This window comes from Mus caroli, chromosome 9, assembly GCF_900094665.2.
Source record: "Mus caroli chromosome 9, CAROLI_EIJ_v1.1, whole genome shotgun sequence".
Lineage (NCBI taxonomy): Eukaryota > Metazoa > Chordata > Mammalia > Rodentia > Muridae > Mus > Mus caroli.
In genome coordinates, this window is record NC_034578.1 from 63040557 (window position 1) to 63056147 (window position 15591).

The window sequence follows — 15591 nt, forward strand, 5'->3', positions numbered from 1 at the left end:
AAAAAAAAAAAAAAAAAAAGAAACAATTCACCCCCAGCCAGCCCCGCCCACACCCCACCCCATACGCAGATGCATAGCTTGGCCTTCATGCCGGTCCCCCAACAACTGGAGCAGGAGCTGTTCCTGAATCTACTGCATGCCTGTGGATACCATTCCCCTAACTGGGCTGCTATGTCTGGCCTCAGGGGGAGAGGATGCACCTTGTCCTGCAGTGACTGGATGGGCCAGGGTGGGATAATACCCAGGGGTCTCTCTTCCTCTTCTCAAAGGAGAAGGGGAGGAGGGGATGGGGGAAGAGCCGTATATAGGGGAACTGGGAGGGGAACGGGGGGGCTGATACTGGGATGTAAATTAAATAAATAAATGAAAGCAAAGAAAACAATTCACTAACAAGAACATATATTTGCTGGGGAGAAGGGGCACAACTAGATAATCTATGAATCAGGCTCTGAAATCCAGTTAACTGAAACTGACTCCAAGATTGAGGTGAGAATGCACTGAAAGACAGTGTCTGATAAAGATCGCAGCTACAAGCATACCACCTCTAAAGAAAGAGGGCATCCCAACAACTGTGCCTCTGATAAACACTGCAGGTGTTAGGAGTGGCTACAAGCAAGGTTTGTTTGTTTGTTTTTGTTTCTCTGTGTAGACTAGACTAGGCTGGCCTCAAACTCAGAGATTCACCTGCCTCTGCCTCCTAGCACTGGGATGAAAGGCGTGCACCCCCCCACCCCATAAAGATGTATTTTATATGTGTATGAAACTATTAAATAATAAATAAATGATAATTTTTTGAGATTTATTTATTATTATACATAAGTACACTGTAGCTGTCTTCAGACACACACCAGAGGACTGCATTTGATTCCATTACAGGTGGTTGTGAGCTACAATGTGGTTGCTGGGAATTGAACTCAGGACCTTCGGAAGAACAGTCAGTGCTCTTACCCGCTGAGCCATCTTGCCAGCCCCCATAAATGATAGTTGTTTTCTTTTTTTAAAGATTTATCTATTTATTATATGTAAGTACACTGTAGCTGTCTTCAAACACCCCATAAGAGGGTGTCATATCTCATTACGGGGTGGTTGTGAGCCACCGTGTGGTTGCTGGGAATTGAACTCAGGTCCTTCAGAAGAGCAGTCAGTACTCCTGACTGCTGAGCCATCTCTCCAGCTCCATAAACGATAGTTTTAAAAGTAGTTCTCATTTACATTTTCCTTCAAAGTGGCTGGTAATCCTAAAACTCTAGAGGTTAACACAGAAATAGCCTGAGCAATACGCAAAGCCAGGCATGGAATCAAATGCCTGCAATCCCAACATTAGAAAGTGGAAGCAAGAGGTTAAGAAATTAGACCTACAAGAGACCATGCCAATCCAACCATCCAACTAGTCTGACATCCCGAGGGATGGGACGTTACCTTAAAACTCTGCTCCTTAGTCTTCATCCCAGTGCTTGTTATATAACAATTAATACTTAATTCTTTTCTCTTTTTGCTTCATTAGTATTTATTGAATATGTGGTTATATAATAAAATATGAGAATAAAATTGTCACTTAGGTAACTCAGAAAACTAGATGACAAACCAAGATGTCTTGAACAGATTGCCAGACAGTGAGGCCACAAGTCCTAGGTCAAGCAGTTCACATCTCCTAAGCCTTGGTTTGTTCAGGGTAAAATTAACCTGTCACAGCAAACTCTTGATTCTACCAACACCAGGTCTATGGTGCTTGTCCCTCCGTTGTCCAATTCTGCCGGTGTTATCATGAAATAGATCTTTATATGTCCTTACCCTGGACTACAACAGTCTTCCACCTTCAGATCTTTCCAATCCATCTTTCAAACTGTGATCAATGAGTTTTCCTCAGGCAGGATTCTTATCACCTCATTGCTTCATAAAAACTTTCAAAACACTCCTCCACATTTCCCAGCTCACTAGAGAAGCAGACCTTCCTTCCCTAAGGGCTCCATCATCCTCGGCTATCTTCTATCTGACCATAACCTACTTTCCAGTCCTGTGTGCTGCGACTTCCTCTTTACTCCCATGCTTTGTCCAACAGATGGGCTTGCCACTCAGCCACACAGCCCGGACTTCCTGCCCATGCCTTTGCTTCCATCATCTCCTCACTTGGGAATGTGCTTTTCCAAAAAACTAAGGAAAAACGATTTCAACAGCAAATTCTCAATTTTCTAATCTTTTTGCCAATATTATATAAAGTACTTGTCTTAGTCAGGGTTTCTATTCCTGCACAAACATCATGACCAAGAAGCAAGTTGGGGAGGAAAGGGTTTATTCGGCTTACACTTCCATGCTGCTGTTCATCACCAAAGGAAGTCAGGACTGGAACTCAGACAGGTCAGGGAGCAGGAGCTGATACAGAGGCCATGGAGGGATGTTCTTTACTGGCTTGCCTCCCCTGGCTTGCTCAGCCTACTCTCTTATAGAACCCAAGACTACCAGCCCAGGGATGGTCCTACCCACAAGGGGCCTTCCCCCCTTGATCACTAATTGAGAAAATGCCCTACAGCTGGATCTCATGGAGGCATTTCCTCAGCTGAAACTCCTTTCTCTGTGATAACTCCAGCTGTGTCAAGTTGACACAAAAATAGCCAGTACAGTACTCTAAGTTTTATGTTCCCTCATCATTGAAAGTAGGGTAATGATACTTAGTTTAGCAAGTTTTGTTGTTTATTTTGTTTTACTTTATGTGTATGGCTGGTTTGTCTGCAAGTGTGTCAGTGCTCCACTGCATGCAGTGCCCCCTAAGGCCAGATGTTAGAGCTCCTGCAACAGGAGCTACAGACGCTGTATACTAACATGTGGGTGCTAGGAACTACACCCAAGTCTTCTGGAAGAGCAGCCAAGTCTCCAGTATCTTGTTTGTTTTTGACACAGGATTGTACTGGGTGGCATAGAACTTGCTTTATGGACCTGCATGTCCTTGAACTTACTGAGATTCACTTATTTTTAATTCTCAATTGCTGGGATTAAAAAGTGTGTGCTACAGAGCTGGGTGGTGGTGGCCAATGCCTTTAATCCCAGCACTCAAGAGGCAGAGGCAGACAGATCTCTGCGAGTTTGAGGCCAGCTGGGTTGATAAAGTGAGTTCCAGGACAGCCAGGGCTACACAGACAAACTGTCTCACAAAAAGTGCCTATCCCAAATTGTCCAGAGATTTAGAAAATAAAATACATATACATGAGTATGGCACATATTTAGTGATTGAGTGTGATAGTGTCTATTATTATTCTCCAAAGATATGGAATCTCTTCTGACTAGAGATTATATTTCCCTTCCTCAAGTCCTGAAAGGTAGTCTCTCTTCCCCACACCTCTCATAGACTCTCAGGTCTCACAATGTGACCCAGGCTGGAACTTTCCAAGCCTGCAATCCTCTTGCCTCAGCCTGAAGAACACTGGCATTATAGGCATGTACCACCATGCCCAGCAACTTTGGCTTCTTTAATGGTCTCTTGGGCAGAGGTATATTCAGTGGTACAGGGCTCATACAGCATGTTTACTGGGCCTAAGCCAACAACCACAGAAAACACAAAACACACCTGTGTCTTCACTTCTGATCCTTAACACACCTATCTAGTGGACTCTCAAATACCTGAGAGCAGAATCTATGGCTAATTTTATCATTTCCTTTAGTATCTACAATGGTGTCTGGCTTATACTAGGCACCCAAATATTTATTGATGAGTGTATAATTATATAAGTAAATATTTTTCCTTCCTTCCTTCCTTCCTTCCTTCCTTCCCTCCCTCCCTCCCTCCCTCCCTCCCTCCCTTTTTTTTTTTTTTTTTTTTTTTTTTTTTTTTTTTTTTTTTTTTTTTTTTTTTTTTTTTTTTTTTTTTTTTTTTTTTTTTTTTTTTTTTTGAGGCAAGATCTCACTATGTAGTCTTGGCTGGCCTGGAATGCATACAGATCTATCTGCCATTGCCTCCTCAGTGCTGGCATAAAAGGCCTTCATTACCACTTGCTGGTATGTAAGAAAATCTAGGAAATTTATGTTCATTGTCAAGTAAAGAGCTATTGAGCTGGCAAGATGGCTCAGTGTTGACAAAGGAGTTTGCTACTAAGCCTGACATCTGTGCTGCTTAGATAGTAGTAGAGATTTTTTTGTTTGGTTGGTTTTCGTTTTGTTTGTTTCAGAACAAGGTTTCTCTGTATAGCTCTGGCTGTCCTAGGAAGAACTAGCTCTATGTATCAGGCTGGTCTCCAACTCACAAGATCCACTTGCTCCTACCTCCCTTCTGAGTGCTCGGGTTAAAAGCATGCCAGCCTAGTGCTTTGATGCTCTTAAAGAAACTAGAAGAAGTCATATTCTTCTCCCTAAGAGGACTGCAATTCTATTCTTGGTGTCAATCACTAGATAGAGGAACCCAGTAGAATCTTTCTCAGCATAATTCCTTGAAGATAGGATCTGGTCTGTTACAAAAGCCTTAGCATTAAATAGACTAATGGTCAGAAAGCTGGCACAAGAGAAATGGATTCTGTTGGGAAGAAATAGAATAATCAATGACCTTGGAGATTTCAGACAAATCTGAGTTTCTTTTGAAGGCAAGGATATAAATAGCACAAACAACACAGACCTGTAAAAACAAAGGCCACCAACTCAAAGCCAAGACTGAAAACTTGTTAGGTCTGGAGAACTGCTCACAACCACAGCTGCTAATGGTTATGGATTTGGCAATCAAAATGTCTTTGTTAAAAAAAGTTTTAACTGCCTTGCTATTGAGGTTACAAACCACAGCCTTGATGCATTGTTGCAGTCAGCATCCTCCCTGCTGCTCTGGAGCGCTTACATCTGCTGCTGGCAGATAAAATGCTGGCAAACAGCAGGGGCTCCTTCCAGGGGAATACAGGAGAAGGAGGCGCTCAGAAAGGATGGCTCTCATCTACCTAGCTCCCCTCAGCATGCAGCCCTTTCTCTGCACTTCTTCCCTGTCTAGGTTCATCCCCTGACATTAGTCAGAGGAGGGTTGAGGGTATAGTGGGATTTTCTTTTCCTGGCAGAAATTAGACATGCTGGCTAAACTGGCTTTAAAGGATAAAAGGAAGACAAGTTCTTAGGCCTGTTCAGCACATACTTTTCAAAGGACACTTACAATGTCATGCACTTGATTTTACTTTTTTGCGGGGTGGGGGAGCGTTTACAAGACAAGATTCCTCTATGTACCCCTAGCTGTTCTGGAACTTGATCTGTAGAGCAGGCTGGTCTAAAACTCAGAGATCCACCCGCCTTGGCGTCCCAAGTACTGGGATTAAATGTGCATACCTTCACTGCATGGTGATTATTATAACTATGGAATAAGTCCTTTTGTTCTTATTCTTTTAAATATTTATTCAGGTATTTTATGTGTTGTGTGTGCTCTGCATTGTATGCCTGCATGCCAGAAGAGGGCATCAGATCCCATTACAGATGGTTGTGAGCCACCATGTGGGTGCTGGAACTTGAACTCAGGGTCTCTGAAAGAGCAGCCAGAGCTCTTAACCACTGAGCCATCTCTCCAGCCCTCTGCTCTTAAAGAGAACTAAATGGTCAATCTAGTACATTTTAATTTATTAAAGACAGGGCAAGAATGTGAGGTCAGAAATAAATTACCCAGTTTCTTTGGGGAAGGAAAATGTTAGCAACAACAGAATGCTGAAGGAGAATGTGGTCCAAGTCACATAGGAAATTAGTGTCAGCTGAAAAAAAGGGGTTGGTAGCTCCATGGTTTTCCAAGGAAAATGAACTTCAGCTAGTTGATAAGAATAGATGCTGAAGATATGGGGCAGACACTGTTTTCTGGATGGTTCTTTCTCAATAAACTGAACTTACAGAGGATAAAGGAAAGCCTGGTATGTACATTCTAAATTGTGCATGCCAGGGCTACAGGTCTGTAGTATGTAAACAGGCAATGGATGTGTGTAGAAGGTGAGAGGGCAGTAACTCGGTGGTAGAACATTTGTCTAGTATGCACAATGTCCTGGGTTTGATTGCTAATATGTTTCAGGGAGAAAAGTGTTTAGGAACACTGTACCCTATTATCTGTTTCTTGGAGAGCTGTAATTGATACTTGCATATTAAAGGCTCTGAGAAACTCTATGGTAAACAAATCTGTTTAACCCAAAGATGTTTCCCAGATGTGCACTAATTTTAGGGAACACCTACATGAAGTACTTTGTGAAATCCTAGGATAGGAAGGTTTCCCCAAATTCCAAGAATTAGGCTAGGAGTGGTAGAGCACTTGCCAAGAATGAGCAAGGCCCCAGGTTTAGTCAACAGTACCATGTAGTGAGAATTTTGATTTCTTTAAAAAAAAAAAAAAAAGTCTTCATTTTAACTCCAGGTACAGGATATGAGCTGCTTCAGCCTGTCCACAGCAGCCTGTCCACAGAGCTGACTATGATTTGCCTCGGGCTCTAGCAAGAGTGTGATTTCACTAGCTACAGATAGTTTCTGCAATTGTTTCAGGACAGCCAGAGCTACATAGTAAGATCTTGTCTTGAAAAAGAAAGAAAGCCCAAGATATTTGGGAGACTGGGAGAGCTCTGTGTTGGAGAGTCTGATTAGAATGCAGGGAGCCCAAGGTTTATTCAGCACAGCAATGGAAATGTCCAGACAAACAAATTTACTGAGCAAAATTAAGTTGCATGCACAGTAGTAGAAGCCCTAATGCTTAAATTAACTGCTCAAAGAAAAGGAAAAGAATACTGTCTATAAGACTTTTTCTGCTTTAAGGATGAATTTGGCTGTTTTGGAATTCCTGCCTGTCTGAGCCCAAACATACTCTACATTTGAGGCATTTGCTAATGAAATTAAAGTTCTTTAGTGCCCTCTACTGTTTAAAAGTATGTTTTGAGTCATGTCAATTTAATGTTTAGCACTTTAAAAAAATGTTTTTATACATATATGTTCATTTATACACACATACCTTCCAACATGGCTCAAATCAAACAAAGTTTACACATACTGTCTATTGAGTTCAATGGTCCGGAAGAAACGCTTCAGAATAAGCCCAAACAGAGAGAGTATCCATGACCAATACCCAATCAAAATAATATTTTAGGGTCTCTTCATTTCAAAAAGGAAATATATTTGTTTTGCTTTTTGTTTTTTTTTTTTTTTGTTTTTTTTTTTTTGAGAAAGGGCCTCACTAGTAGCCCTGGCTGATCTGGAACTTACTATGTAGAACAGGCTGGCCTCTAACTGACAGAAATCTACCTGCCTCTGCCTCCAGGTATGTACCATCAGGCCCAACCTAAAAGACCTTACACTTCCTTTCCTGGACTTCAGTGGCAGCTTTTTTCCCCAGAAATGGATGTGTGTTGCTTCTCTATACACTGCAAGCCAAGCCATCTCTAAGTACTTCTGTTTCTGACCTAATCCTATTCTTTCTCCATTTTACATGTGTTAAAATATTTCCCTGGAGCTGGGTGTTGAGGGTGGGGGGATGGTGGGGTGGTGGTTACAGGCCTGAAATCTCAGCACTCAAGAGTCAGAGACAGGAGGATAATCAAGAATTCAAGAGCTGTACATAAGTTCCAGTTCAGTCTGGGACATGGCTGAAAATAAAACACTGCAGGTTCAATACAACACTGTTGTCCCCTTGAAGGCAGAGGACGTAGGACTGTAAATTCGAAGCCAGCCTGAGTTATGCCGGGGGAGGGTATGTGTCAGTCCTTTCTTCTCATGTTTAAATTACTAGAACCTTACTGTCTTCAGTCTGTTAGGAGGATCTAGAGCCTGTTAAAACAGCGAGCAGCTGCCCACAAGAAGAACTCAATACTCACCTGCTCCTGAAATTGTTTCTGGGACAAGCAATCGATAAGGTCCACACAGCCCAGAAGACAACCCGACGGATAGTCATTTGGAAACTCCACATCTGAACAGAAAACAACAAAAGGACTGGATAAATCTCTTCTCTGTGACCCTGAAACTCAGGAATCTGCTTTCAATTCTGAACACGTAACATTTTCCATCATCTATTTGTAGAACCAAAGGAAACCAGGGAAGTTTTTATATGGCACAAATGCTTGTATTTTAATGAGAACCTAACAAATGACTAGCTTAGTTTACTATCCACATGCTAAACTTGGTAGCTTTTACTATTAAAACAAAAACCAAAAAACCCTTCATTTACCATCAGGTTCAAGGAATCTACAAGTTAATTCTGAACAAATTAATTCTAATGTTCTCACAACTGGATCAGATCAGAATCTGGTGGTGTGATGGTTAGTTTTAACTCTCAACACAACCGACAACCATGGAGGATGAGTCTCAGTGAGAAAGAGATCGTCAACATCAGGTTGGCCTGCGGGAATGTGTGGGGTGGGGCGGGGTGGGTGGTTCATAAACTAACTGATGTAGGAAGCCCCAGCCCACCACAAGCAGCTCTGTTCTAAAAAGAGTGCTGAGGTGTGTGAGAGTGGAGATGAACTGAGTGGACAGGCAGTGGAGCACTGTTCTGTGTTCCTGACTGGATGTGACTGACAGGAGCACTTACTTCAAGTTCCTGCCACTGTGACTTCCCTGAAACAATGGACTGAAACCTGGAACTGTGAGCTAAAGCAAACTCTCTCCTCTAAGTTGAGTTAGGTTAGTGAATTTTATCATAGCCATAGAAATAAAACTAAAACAAGAGATACAGTGTTTTAAGGAAAATAATTAACATTTACAAAATTCAAATAATGATTGGTTGATGTTTGGTTTGAGAAATCCTTCTTTTCATTTCCTATTTTCTTATTTAATTATTTTTGACACAGGGTCTCACTATGTAGTAAAGGCTAGGCTGGAACTCATGAGGATCAGGTGGGCCTCAAACTTAGAGAAATCTACTTGCTTCAGTCTCCCAAGTGCTGGGATTAAAGGTATGTCCCACTACACTAGGCCTTGCGTTTTTAGTGAAATTAATGCTTTTGAATAGCTGTCTATGACTTGTTACTCAACAGACAAAGAAGCTGAGTGCGGTGGCTTATTCCTTTTAGCCTATCACTTGGGAGGCTGAAAGGGGAAAAACCTGCCTTGAGTTTGAGGTTAGCCTCAACTACACAGTGAGTTCCAGGGTAGCTGTGCTATAGTAAGAGACCCTGTCTCAAACTCAAACTAATAGACAAATGTGAGGTTCAAAAGTCTATATAACACAAGAAAAACAAAAAAAGAAAACAAAACAACAACAACAACAAAACAAAAAACAAAGGAAATAGAAGAAGTGAGCATTAAGGACGTCTCTCCGCAAATCGGGCTGAAAATCAAGTATAAATGTGGCTGTTACCTTTCCCGCGAAGGAGACGATAGGTGGCCTGGAGTTCTGAGACTTCTTGAGGGGAAGGCCTTTTGCCTGTGGCTGCTATCCAAAGTCTTCCTCTGTGAGGAGTATACCAGGATCTGCCCTCCACCCTTAAACAAAGTCAATGGGAAAGATCTAAACTCTAATTTCCTTGAAGATTTCATAATAGATTACAATTCTGCAGCAAATTATCCAACTGGATCAAGAGACCTAAAGAAGACACCTCAGCGACACCCTTCCCTTAGCTGACCTGAGCCCTCCCACTCTCTTTCCTGTTGTCACCACCATCAGTCATTTCTTTCAACTCCTACTGGCCACCTGATCTCTGTAACTCAAACAGGGAACTGTCACTTGTCTTGGGACTTCTATAATTTACATTTATAATTAAGTTGTTGCATGTATTTGTAGGAAGGGCACATATGAGGCATGGCATTTCTAGAGAAGCTAGAAGATAACTGGCAGGAGTTGGTTATGTTGTCAGGGGCCTGCTGTGGTGGCACACACCATTAACCCCAGCACTTGACAGAAGCAAGTGATTATCTGTGAATTTGAGGCCAGGCTAGTCTACATAATGAGTTCCAAGCCAGGCAGGGATATCTAATGAGACCCTAGATCCTAAATGTATGTCTGTATGTATATGCAGGTATATGCTACATATGTTCTCAGAGCCCAAAAGAAGGTGTCAGAGTCAACAGAGGGCTCTGAGCCATTTGTCATTTGTTCTGAGATCCTATTTTGGGTCATTTGGAAGTACAGAAAGGATTTTAGCCACTGATCTATCTCTATAGCCCCTCCCTTCTTGACATACATTTATTTACCTAAGTGCATATATGTATGCATACATATGGAAGTCAGAGGATAATTCTGGGGAGTTGGTTCTCTTCCATATGGGCTCTGGGGATCAAACTCAGTTTGTTAGTCTTGGTAACAAGTTCCTTTACTACCATCTCATTCTTATAACAGGAAATAGGGCTGTGAAGTTTTCAAATTCTTAGTTTTCCAACATAGGTGAATTAAAAGAATGTCAGATACACTGTGAGTAACCAGTATGCGGAATGAACAAATTGTATGGTTCCCTCTGGCCAAATAACTTGAAGATTTGCTGACAAAATGGTCCCCAGGTGTGAAAGCACGACCCACTGACTCCTGTAGGGTTAATGATGTGACAGATGCTTCTTATCCTCCTCTTTTCAGTGAGAAAGGATGAGTAACTCAGAGCCCTAAGAGGAGGAGAGAAACAAAAGCATTCTGACTCCTGAAGCCAGGGAGAGCATGCTGTTTCATCTCCTACTTTGGAAAAAGAAGAGAAAAAATGTGAAGGGAATGAGAACACACACTGAGGGCTCAAATGCCCTAGAAAAGAAGCAGAGTCCTATTGCTTGGTACTAACAAGTACAGCACTGCACACATGGCCCGTGAAGCAACAGAGCCAAACATGAAACCATGACCTTTGGGGCAGGGGTGGGGGTGGAGGGGTGGAGGAAGATAGTTGATGCACCTTAGTAAATGAAGGAAGGAAATGACAGTTAACAGCAAAACCTGTGTGGTGCAAATGACTGTTTCTAAATGTTGATATATTTTCTTTCCACCAAGTAGAGAAAGGCCTGGTACCCACACAGTCCAGTACATGAGTACTTTGAAGACATGAAGTCTAGCTCTGTAATTCAGAGCAGTCTAGCTTACCTTTGCCTGCCTCACTGTTTGCACTTGTCAACTGTGAAGTGATAGCCTGGGCTACACAGCTGCTCCATTAGAAACTAAAATCCTATTTTATATATATTTTAGGATATATACACACACAGGCATATAAAATTCGAGGAGGTAAAAGGAAGGGGAAAATGAGCATCTGATGTAATACTAAGTGAAATGAAAAACACAAACAAAAATATATAACATGATCTCAATATGTGATTATTCACATAGGAGAACCAAGAGAAAGAAACATTCCAGGCCAGGCATGGTGGTACATGCCTTTAATCCCAACACTCAGGAGGCAGAGGCAGGCAGATCTCTATGAATTCAAGTTTGAGCCCAGTCTGGTCTACTTAGTATTGAGTTCTAGACAAACTGTATGTCGAAAAAAAAAAAAAAAAAGAAAGAAACAAACAAGCATTGCAAAGTACTAAAGCAGCGAATAGCTAATAACTGCTTCTAGGGAGTGAGAGTATGTATGATCTTTTTCTACCTCTTGTTTTTCATTTATAATCTTATATTTCCATGAATACAAGTAAAGAAAAGGGAAATTTAAAATATGAATTAAGGGGCCAGAGAGATGGCTCGGTACTTAAGAACACTGACTCTTGAGTTCAATTCCCAGCAACCACACGGTGGCTCACAACCATTTGTAATGGGATCTGATGCCCTCTTCTGGGGTGTCTAAAGACAGATACAGTGTACTCAAATAAAATAAATAAAGCTTTTAAAAAATTTTAAAAAATGAATTAAGAAGAAACACAATACACAATACACCTTGGATTGGAGTATGGTGGTACATGCTTTTAATGCCACTCTCCAAGGCCAAAGGAGGATTTTGGGAAGTTCCTCAAAGACTGGCTGGGATAGAAATGTACTTAGTGGTACTGTGCTTATCTAGCACAGACAAGCTCTTGAATTTGTTATCTAGCACTGGAAAAAACCAAACCAAACCAAATAAAAACCAACATCAACAGATGATCCTGTGGTGCAGGACAATAGTAGAAGACTTTCCCAGTGTGTGTAAGGCTCTGGGTTTACCAACAAATCTTCACATTAAAAATAAGATCAAAAAAAAAAAAAAAGATCAAAAAAAAAAAAAGATCAAAAAATGAAGATTGCTGAACAATATATTAAAAATAAACAAAGCCAAGAGGTTTTCCAAAAGACTTTCTTCCAAAGATGAAAACCACTGGTGTTCTAGTTTTATTAGGTCTTTTCCCTCTTTCTCTTCTGCAGTACTACGGGCCAATCCAGAGCCTTCTGGACATTGCAAACATCCTACCACTGAGCTATACCTCAAGCCTTGATTTCAGGATTCATTCTGAGGAGGAATCTCACTGAGCTGCCCTCCTCAAATTCATCATTCTTTTGACCGTCTCCTGAGCAGCTGAGAGTACGAGTACACATATGTGTCACCATACTTCCATTTTTTTTTAAAGCCAAAAAATTTTTTACAATTTTGTTGGTTAAACTTTTAAAAAATAATTAAAACAACAACAAAACAAGTCTTAAAAACTAAAATGAAATAAAAAACTAAAACCAAACAAAACCAACTAACCAACCAACAAACAAACAAAAAAACCCATCACCAATTAAAAAAAAAAGAGAGATTTATTTTACTGTATGTACATGAGTGTTTTGCCTGCATTATGCATGTGTGTGAATGTGCCTGGCATCTGCAGAAGCCAGAAGTCAGGAGAATCCCCTATAACTGGAATTAAAGTTAGCTGTAAGCCATCATGTGGGTGCTGGGAACCAAACCTAGTTGCTCTACAAGGACAAGAACTGTTCTTAACTGCTGATCAATCTCTCTATCCCTAAGTAAGTTTTTAAATACACGTGTGTGTTTTAACTGTCTTTTCTTACTGTGTGTGTGTGTGTGCGGTTAGAGGATACCTTCAGGAGCTGGCTCTCTCCTTAGTGAGCTCCGCCCATCAAGCGTATATAGAAAGTACTTTTGCCACCTGAGCCAACTTTACAGCTCTCTTTACTTTGTTGAGATAAATTTTGCTAATGTACACCAAGCTGGACTACAACTCACAATCCTTCTGCCTCTACCTGCCAAGGGCTTTGATTACAGGTTTGCACCTTGGCCTTGTTTAAATTATATACACTGAACAATACCATGTTACCAGTGGACTGGTACAAATGAGCAACAATCCAAAATTCTAAATCAATTGTATATGACTCTAAGACTTTGACTCTCAATTCTTACCTTTTAATCCCCCTGACAAGCAGAGAAGCCCAGGGCTGATGCATAGACAGGCACCAGCCGCCATCAAAGCCTTCCTGGAATTCTTGGTCCTGGATTCGCAGCTGGTGCTGATGTAAACTGAGCTCTAGTCTTGGTCCTGCCGAGAGTGAAGTCTTCTGCTGTGGGGCTGAGCCAGTGTTGTCAACCCACTGCATAGGAAAGAACACAACAAAACAGAAATAGAGCTTTGGGAACCTAGGGAAAATAAACCATAGCGATTAATGCCAGTAAAAAGAAATCACATAAGCAACCTTTTCTTTTTCTTTTCTTTTTTCTCTTCTTTTCTTTCTTTCTTTTTTTTTTTTTTTTTTTCAAGACAGGGTTTCTCTGTGTAGCCCTGGCTGTCCTGGAACTCACTCTGTAGACCAGGGTGGCCTAGAACTCAGAAATCCACCTGCCTCTGTCTCCCAAGTGCTGGGATTAAAGGCGTGCGCCACAATCGCCCAGCTTTTTTTTTTTTTTTTGAGAAAAGGTTTCATATAACCCAGGCTTGCCTTGAACTTGGTATGTGGCAGAGAATGACCTTTAATTCCTGATTCTTTTGCTGCCACCTCCCAAGTGATGGGATTACAGGTTTGTGCCAATGCTCAGGCATTGTTTAGTTGTATATTTGCTTTTTTTTTCAAGACAATTTCTCTGTGTGGCCCTGATGGTCCTGGAACTAACTCTGTAGAACACCATAGCCTCAAACTCAGAGATCCTCCTCTGCCTCTGCCTCTGCCTCCCAAATGCTTGACTGACATGTTGAGAGGAAATTGGTATCTAAGGCCTATGAAACAGACACATCTGTAAGGAGAACTATTTGGGGTCAAAAATGTCTCATCAATTAGAGGAAATATTTACTAACCTGAGGAGGGGCCTGGTACATGTTAGGGTTTACCAGAACTCCCAAAGGCTCTTCACAAGATCTATCCAACGTGACCAGTGACTGGTTCAAAGTCCCACTAGTAATGGCTTGTATTGTCTCATCTAGTCTGTGGGAACAAACCAAAAGGAGGCAATAATTGGTAATCTTCTACGCTCAGAGTGTCCAAACTTAGCACACGAAATAGTAGTGATAAAAATTGGAATTGAAAGTTTTATTTGTAGACATGGACAACGTTTTCTGCTCCCAACCCCACCTTCTTTTTCTTTGTACCAAGAACACTAATGAAAACAGGTAGGACACACTACCTATCCATCTCTTTAACAAGAACAGTAACATGCCAAGATTAGAAAAGATGACTAGCAATAGACTGACCCAGAGAAGAAGATTCACAGCAACTCATCTACTAAAGGAATCATAGTTATTCTGCTTACTGAAGAGTCTCCTTTCCACTCATCCATGCTAATCTGAACTCTATCCTTGCTTCTGAAACTGTGAGCAAGCACCAGATTAAATTCTTTCTTTTATAAGAGTTGCTGTGGTCATAGTGTTTCTTCACAGAAATTGAATAGTAACTAAGACAGAAGTTGGTACTGGGGGCTCAGCGGTTAAGAGCACTGACTGCTCTTCCAAAGGTCCAGAGTTCAAATCCCAGCAACCACATGGTGGCTCACAACCATCTGTAATGGGATCTGATGCCCTCTTTTGGTGTGTCTGAAGACAGCTATAGTGTATTCATATAAAATAAATAAATCTTGAAGGAAGGAAGGAAGGAAGGAAGGAAGGAAGGAAGGAAGGAAGGAAAGAAGGGAAAAAAGAAAAGAAAAGGAAGGAAGAAAGAAAGGAAAGGAGGAAGGAGAGAGAAAGAGAGAGAAAAAAAAGTTGGTATCAGGATTTGGGTATTGCTGTGACAGGCCTGATGGTGCTGTTTATTGAAGGAATATGGAAGACAGTAGGACTTTGGACTAGAAAGTAGTTGAATATTTTCAGTGGGGCTTTCTAGACCATTCTGGTAGGAGCATGGAAGACCATGGTGCTGAGGGTGATGTAGATTATGACAGTCTGGCTCAACAAGTTTCAAAAGGGAAAGATTATTAGTAAGTGGTCTAGAGATGTGGCCTAGACTATATGAGACCATGTCAAAAAAAAAAAAAATCAAAAAACAAAAAACAAGCAAGCAAACAAAAACCAAAAAAACAAAAACTAACAAAACTCCCCAACCCCAACAAAATGAACATAACAAAACCAAAATTGGGCATGGTCTTTTTAATTTCTTTTTTTTTAAGGTTTACTTATTTTATGTATATGAGCACACTGTAGCTGTCTTCAGAAATACCAGAAGAGGGTGTGCCTCATCTCATTACAGATGGTTGTGAGCCATCATGTGGTTGCTGGGAATTGAACTCAGGACCTTTGGAAGAGCAGTCAGTGCTCTTAACCACTGAGCCATCTCTCCAGGCCCTGGGCATGGCCTTACAAACCTGTAATCTTTTTTTT

At 41.2% G+C, this 15591-nt stretch overlaps 1 protein-coding gene across 4 annotated transcripts in view; it reads right to left on the bottom strand.

Annotated features, from left to right (window-relative positions):
* Trip4 (thyroid hormone receptor interactor 4) overlaps positions 1 to 15591 on the bottom strand; it is an 85525-nt gene that overhangs the window by 15905 nt on the left and 54029 nt on the right. For all 4 annotated transcript variants that reach the window (XM_021172377.2, XM_029481783.1, XM_021172375.2 and 1 more), the window contains exons 9-12: positions 14077 to 14203; positions 13191 to 13378; positions 9266 to 9390; positions 7785 to 7876 (exon numbers count right to left, since the gene is read on the bottom strand). In XM_021172377.2, coding sequence (XP_021028036.1) covers positions 7785 to 7876; positions 9266 to 9390; positions 13191 to 13378; positions 14077 to 14203 — 532 coding nt within the window. The remainder of the gene's footprint in view (positions 1 to 7784; positions 7877 to 9265; positions 9391 to 13190; positions 13379 to 14076; positions 14204 to 15591) is intronic.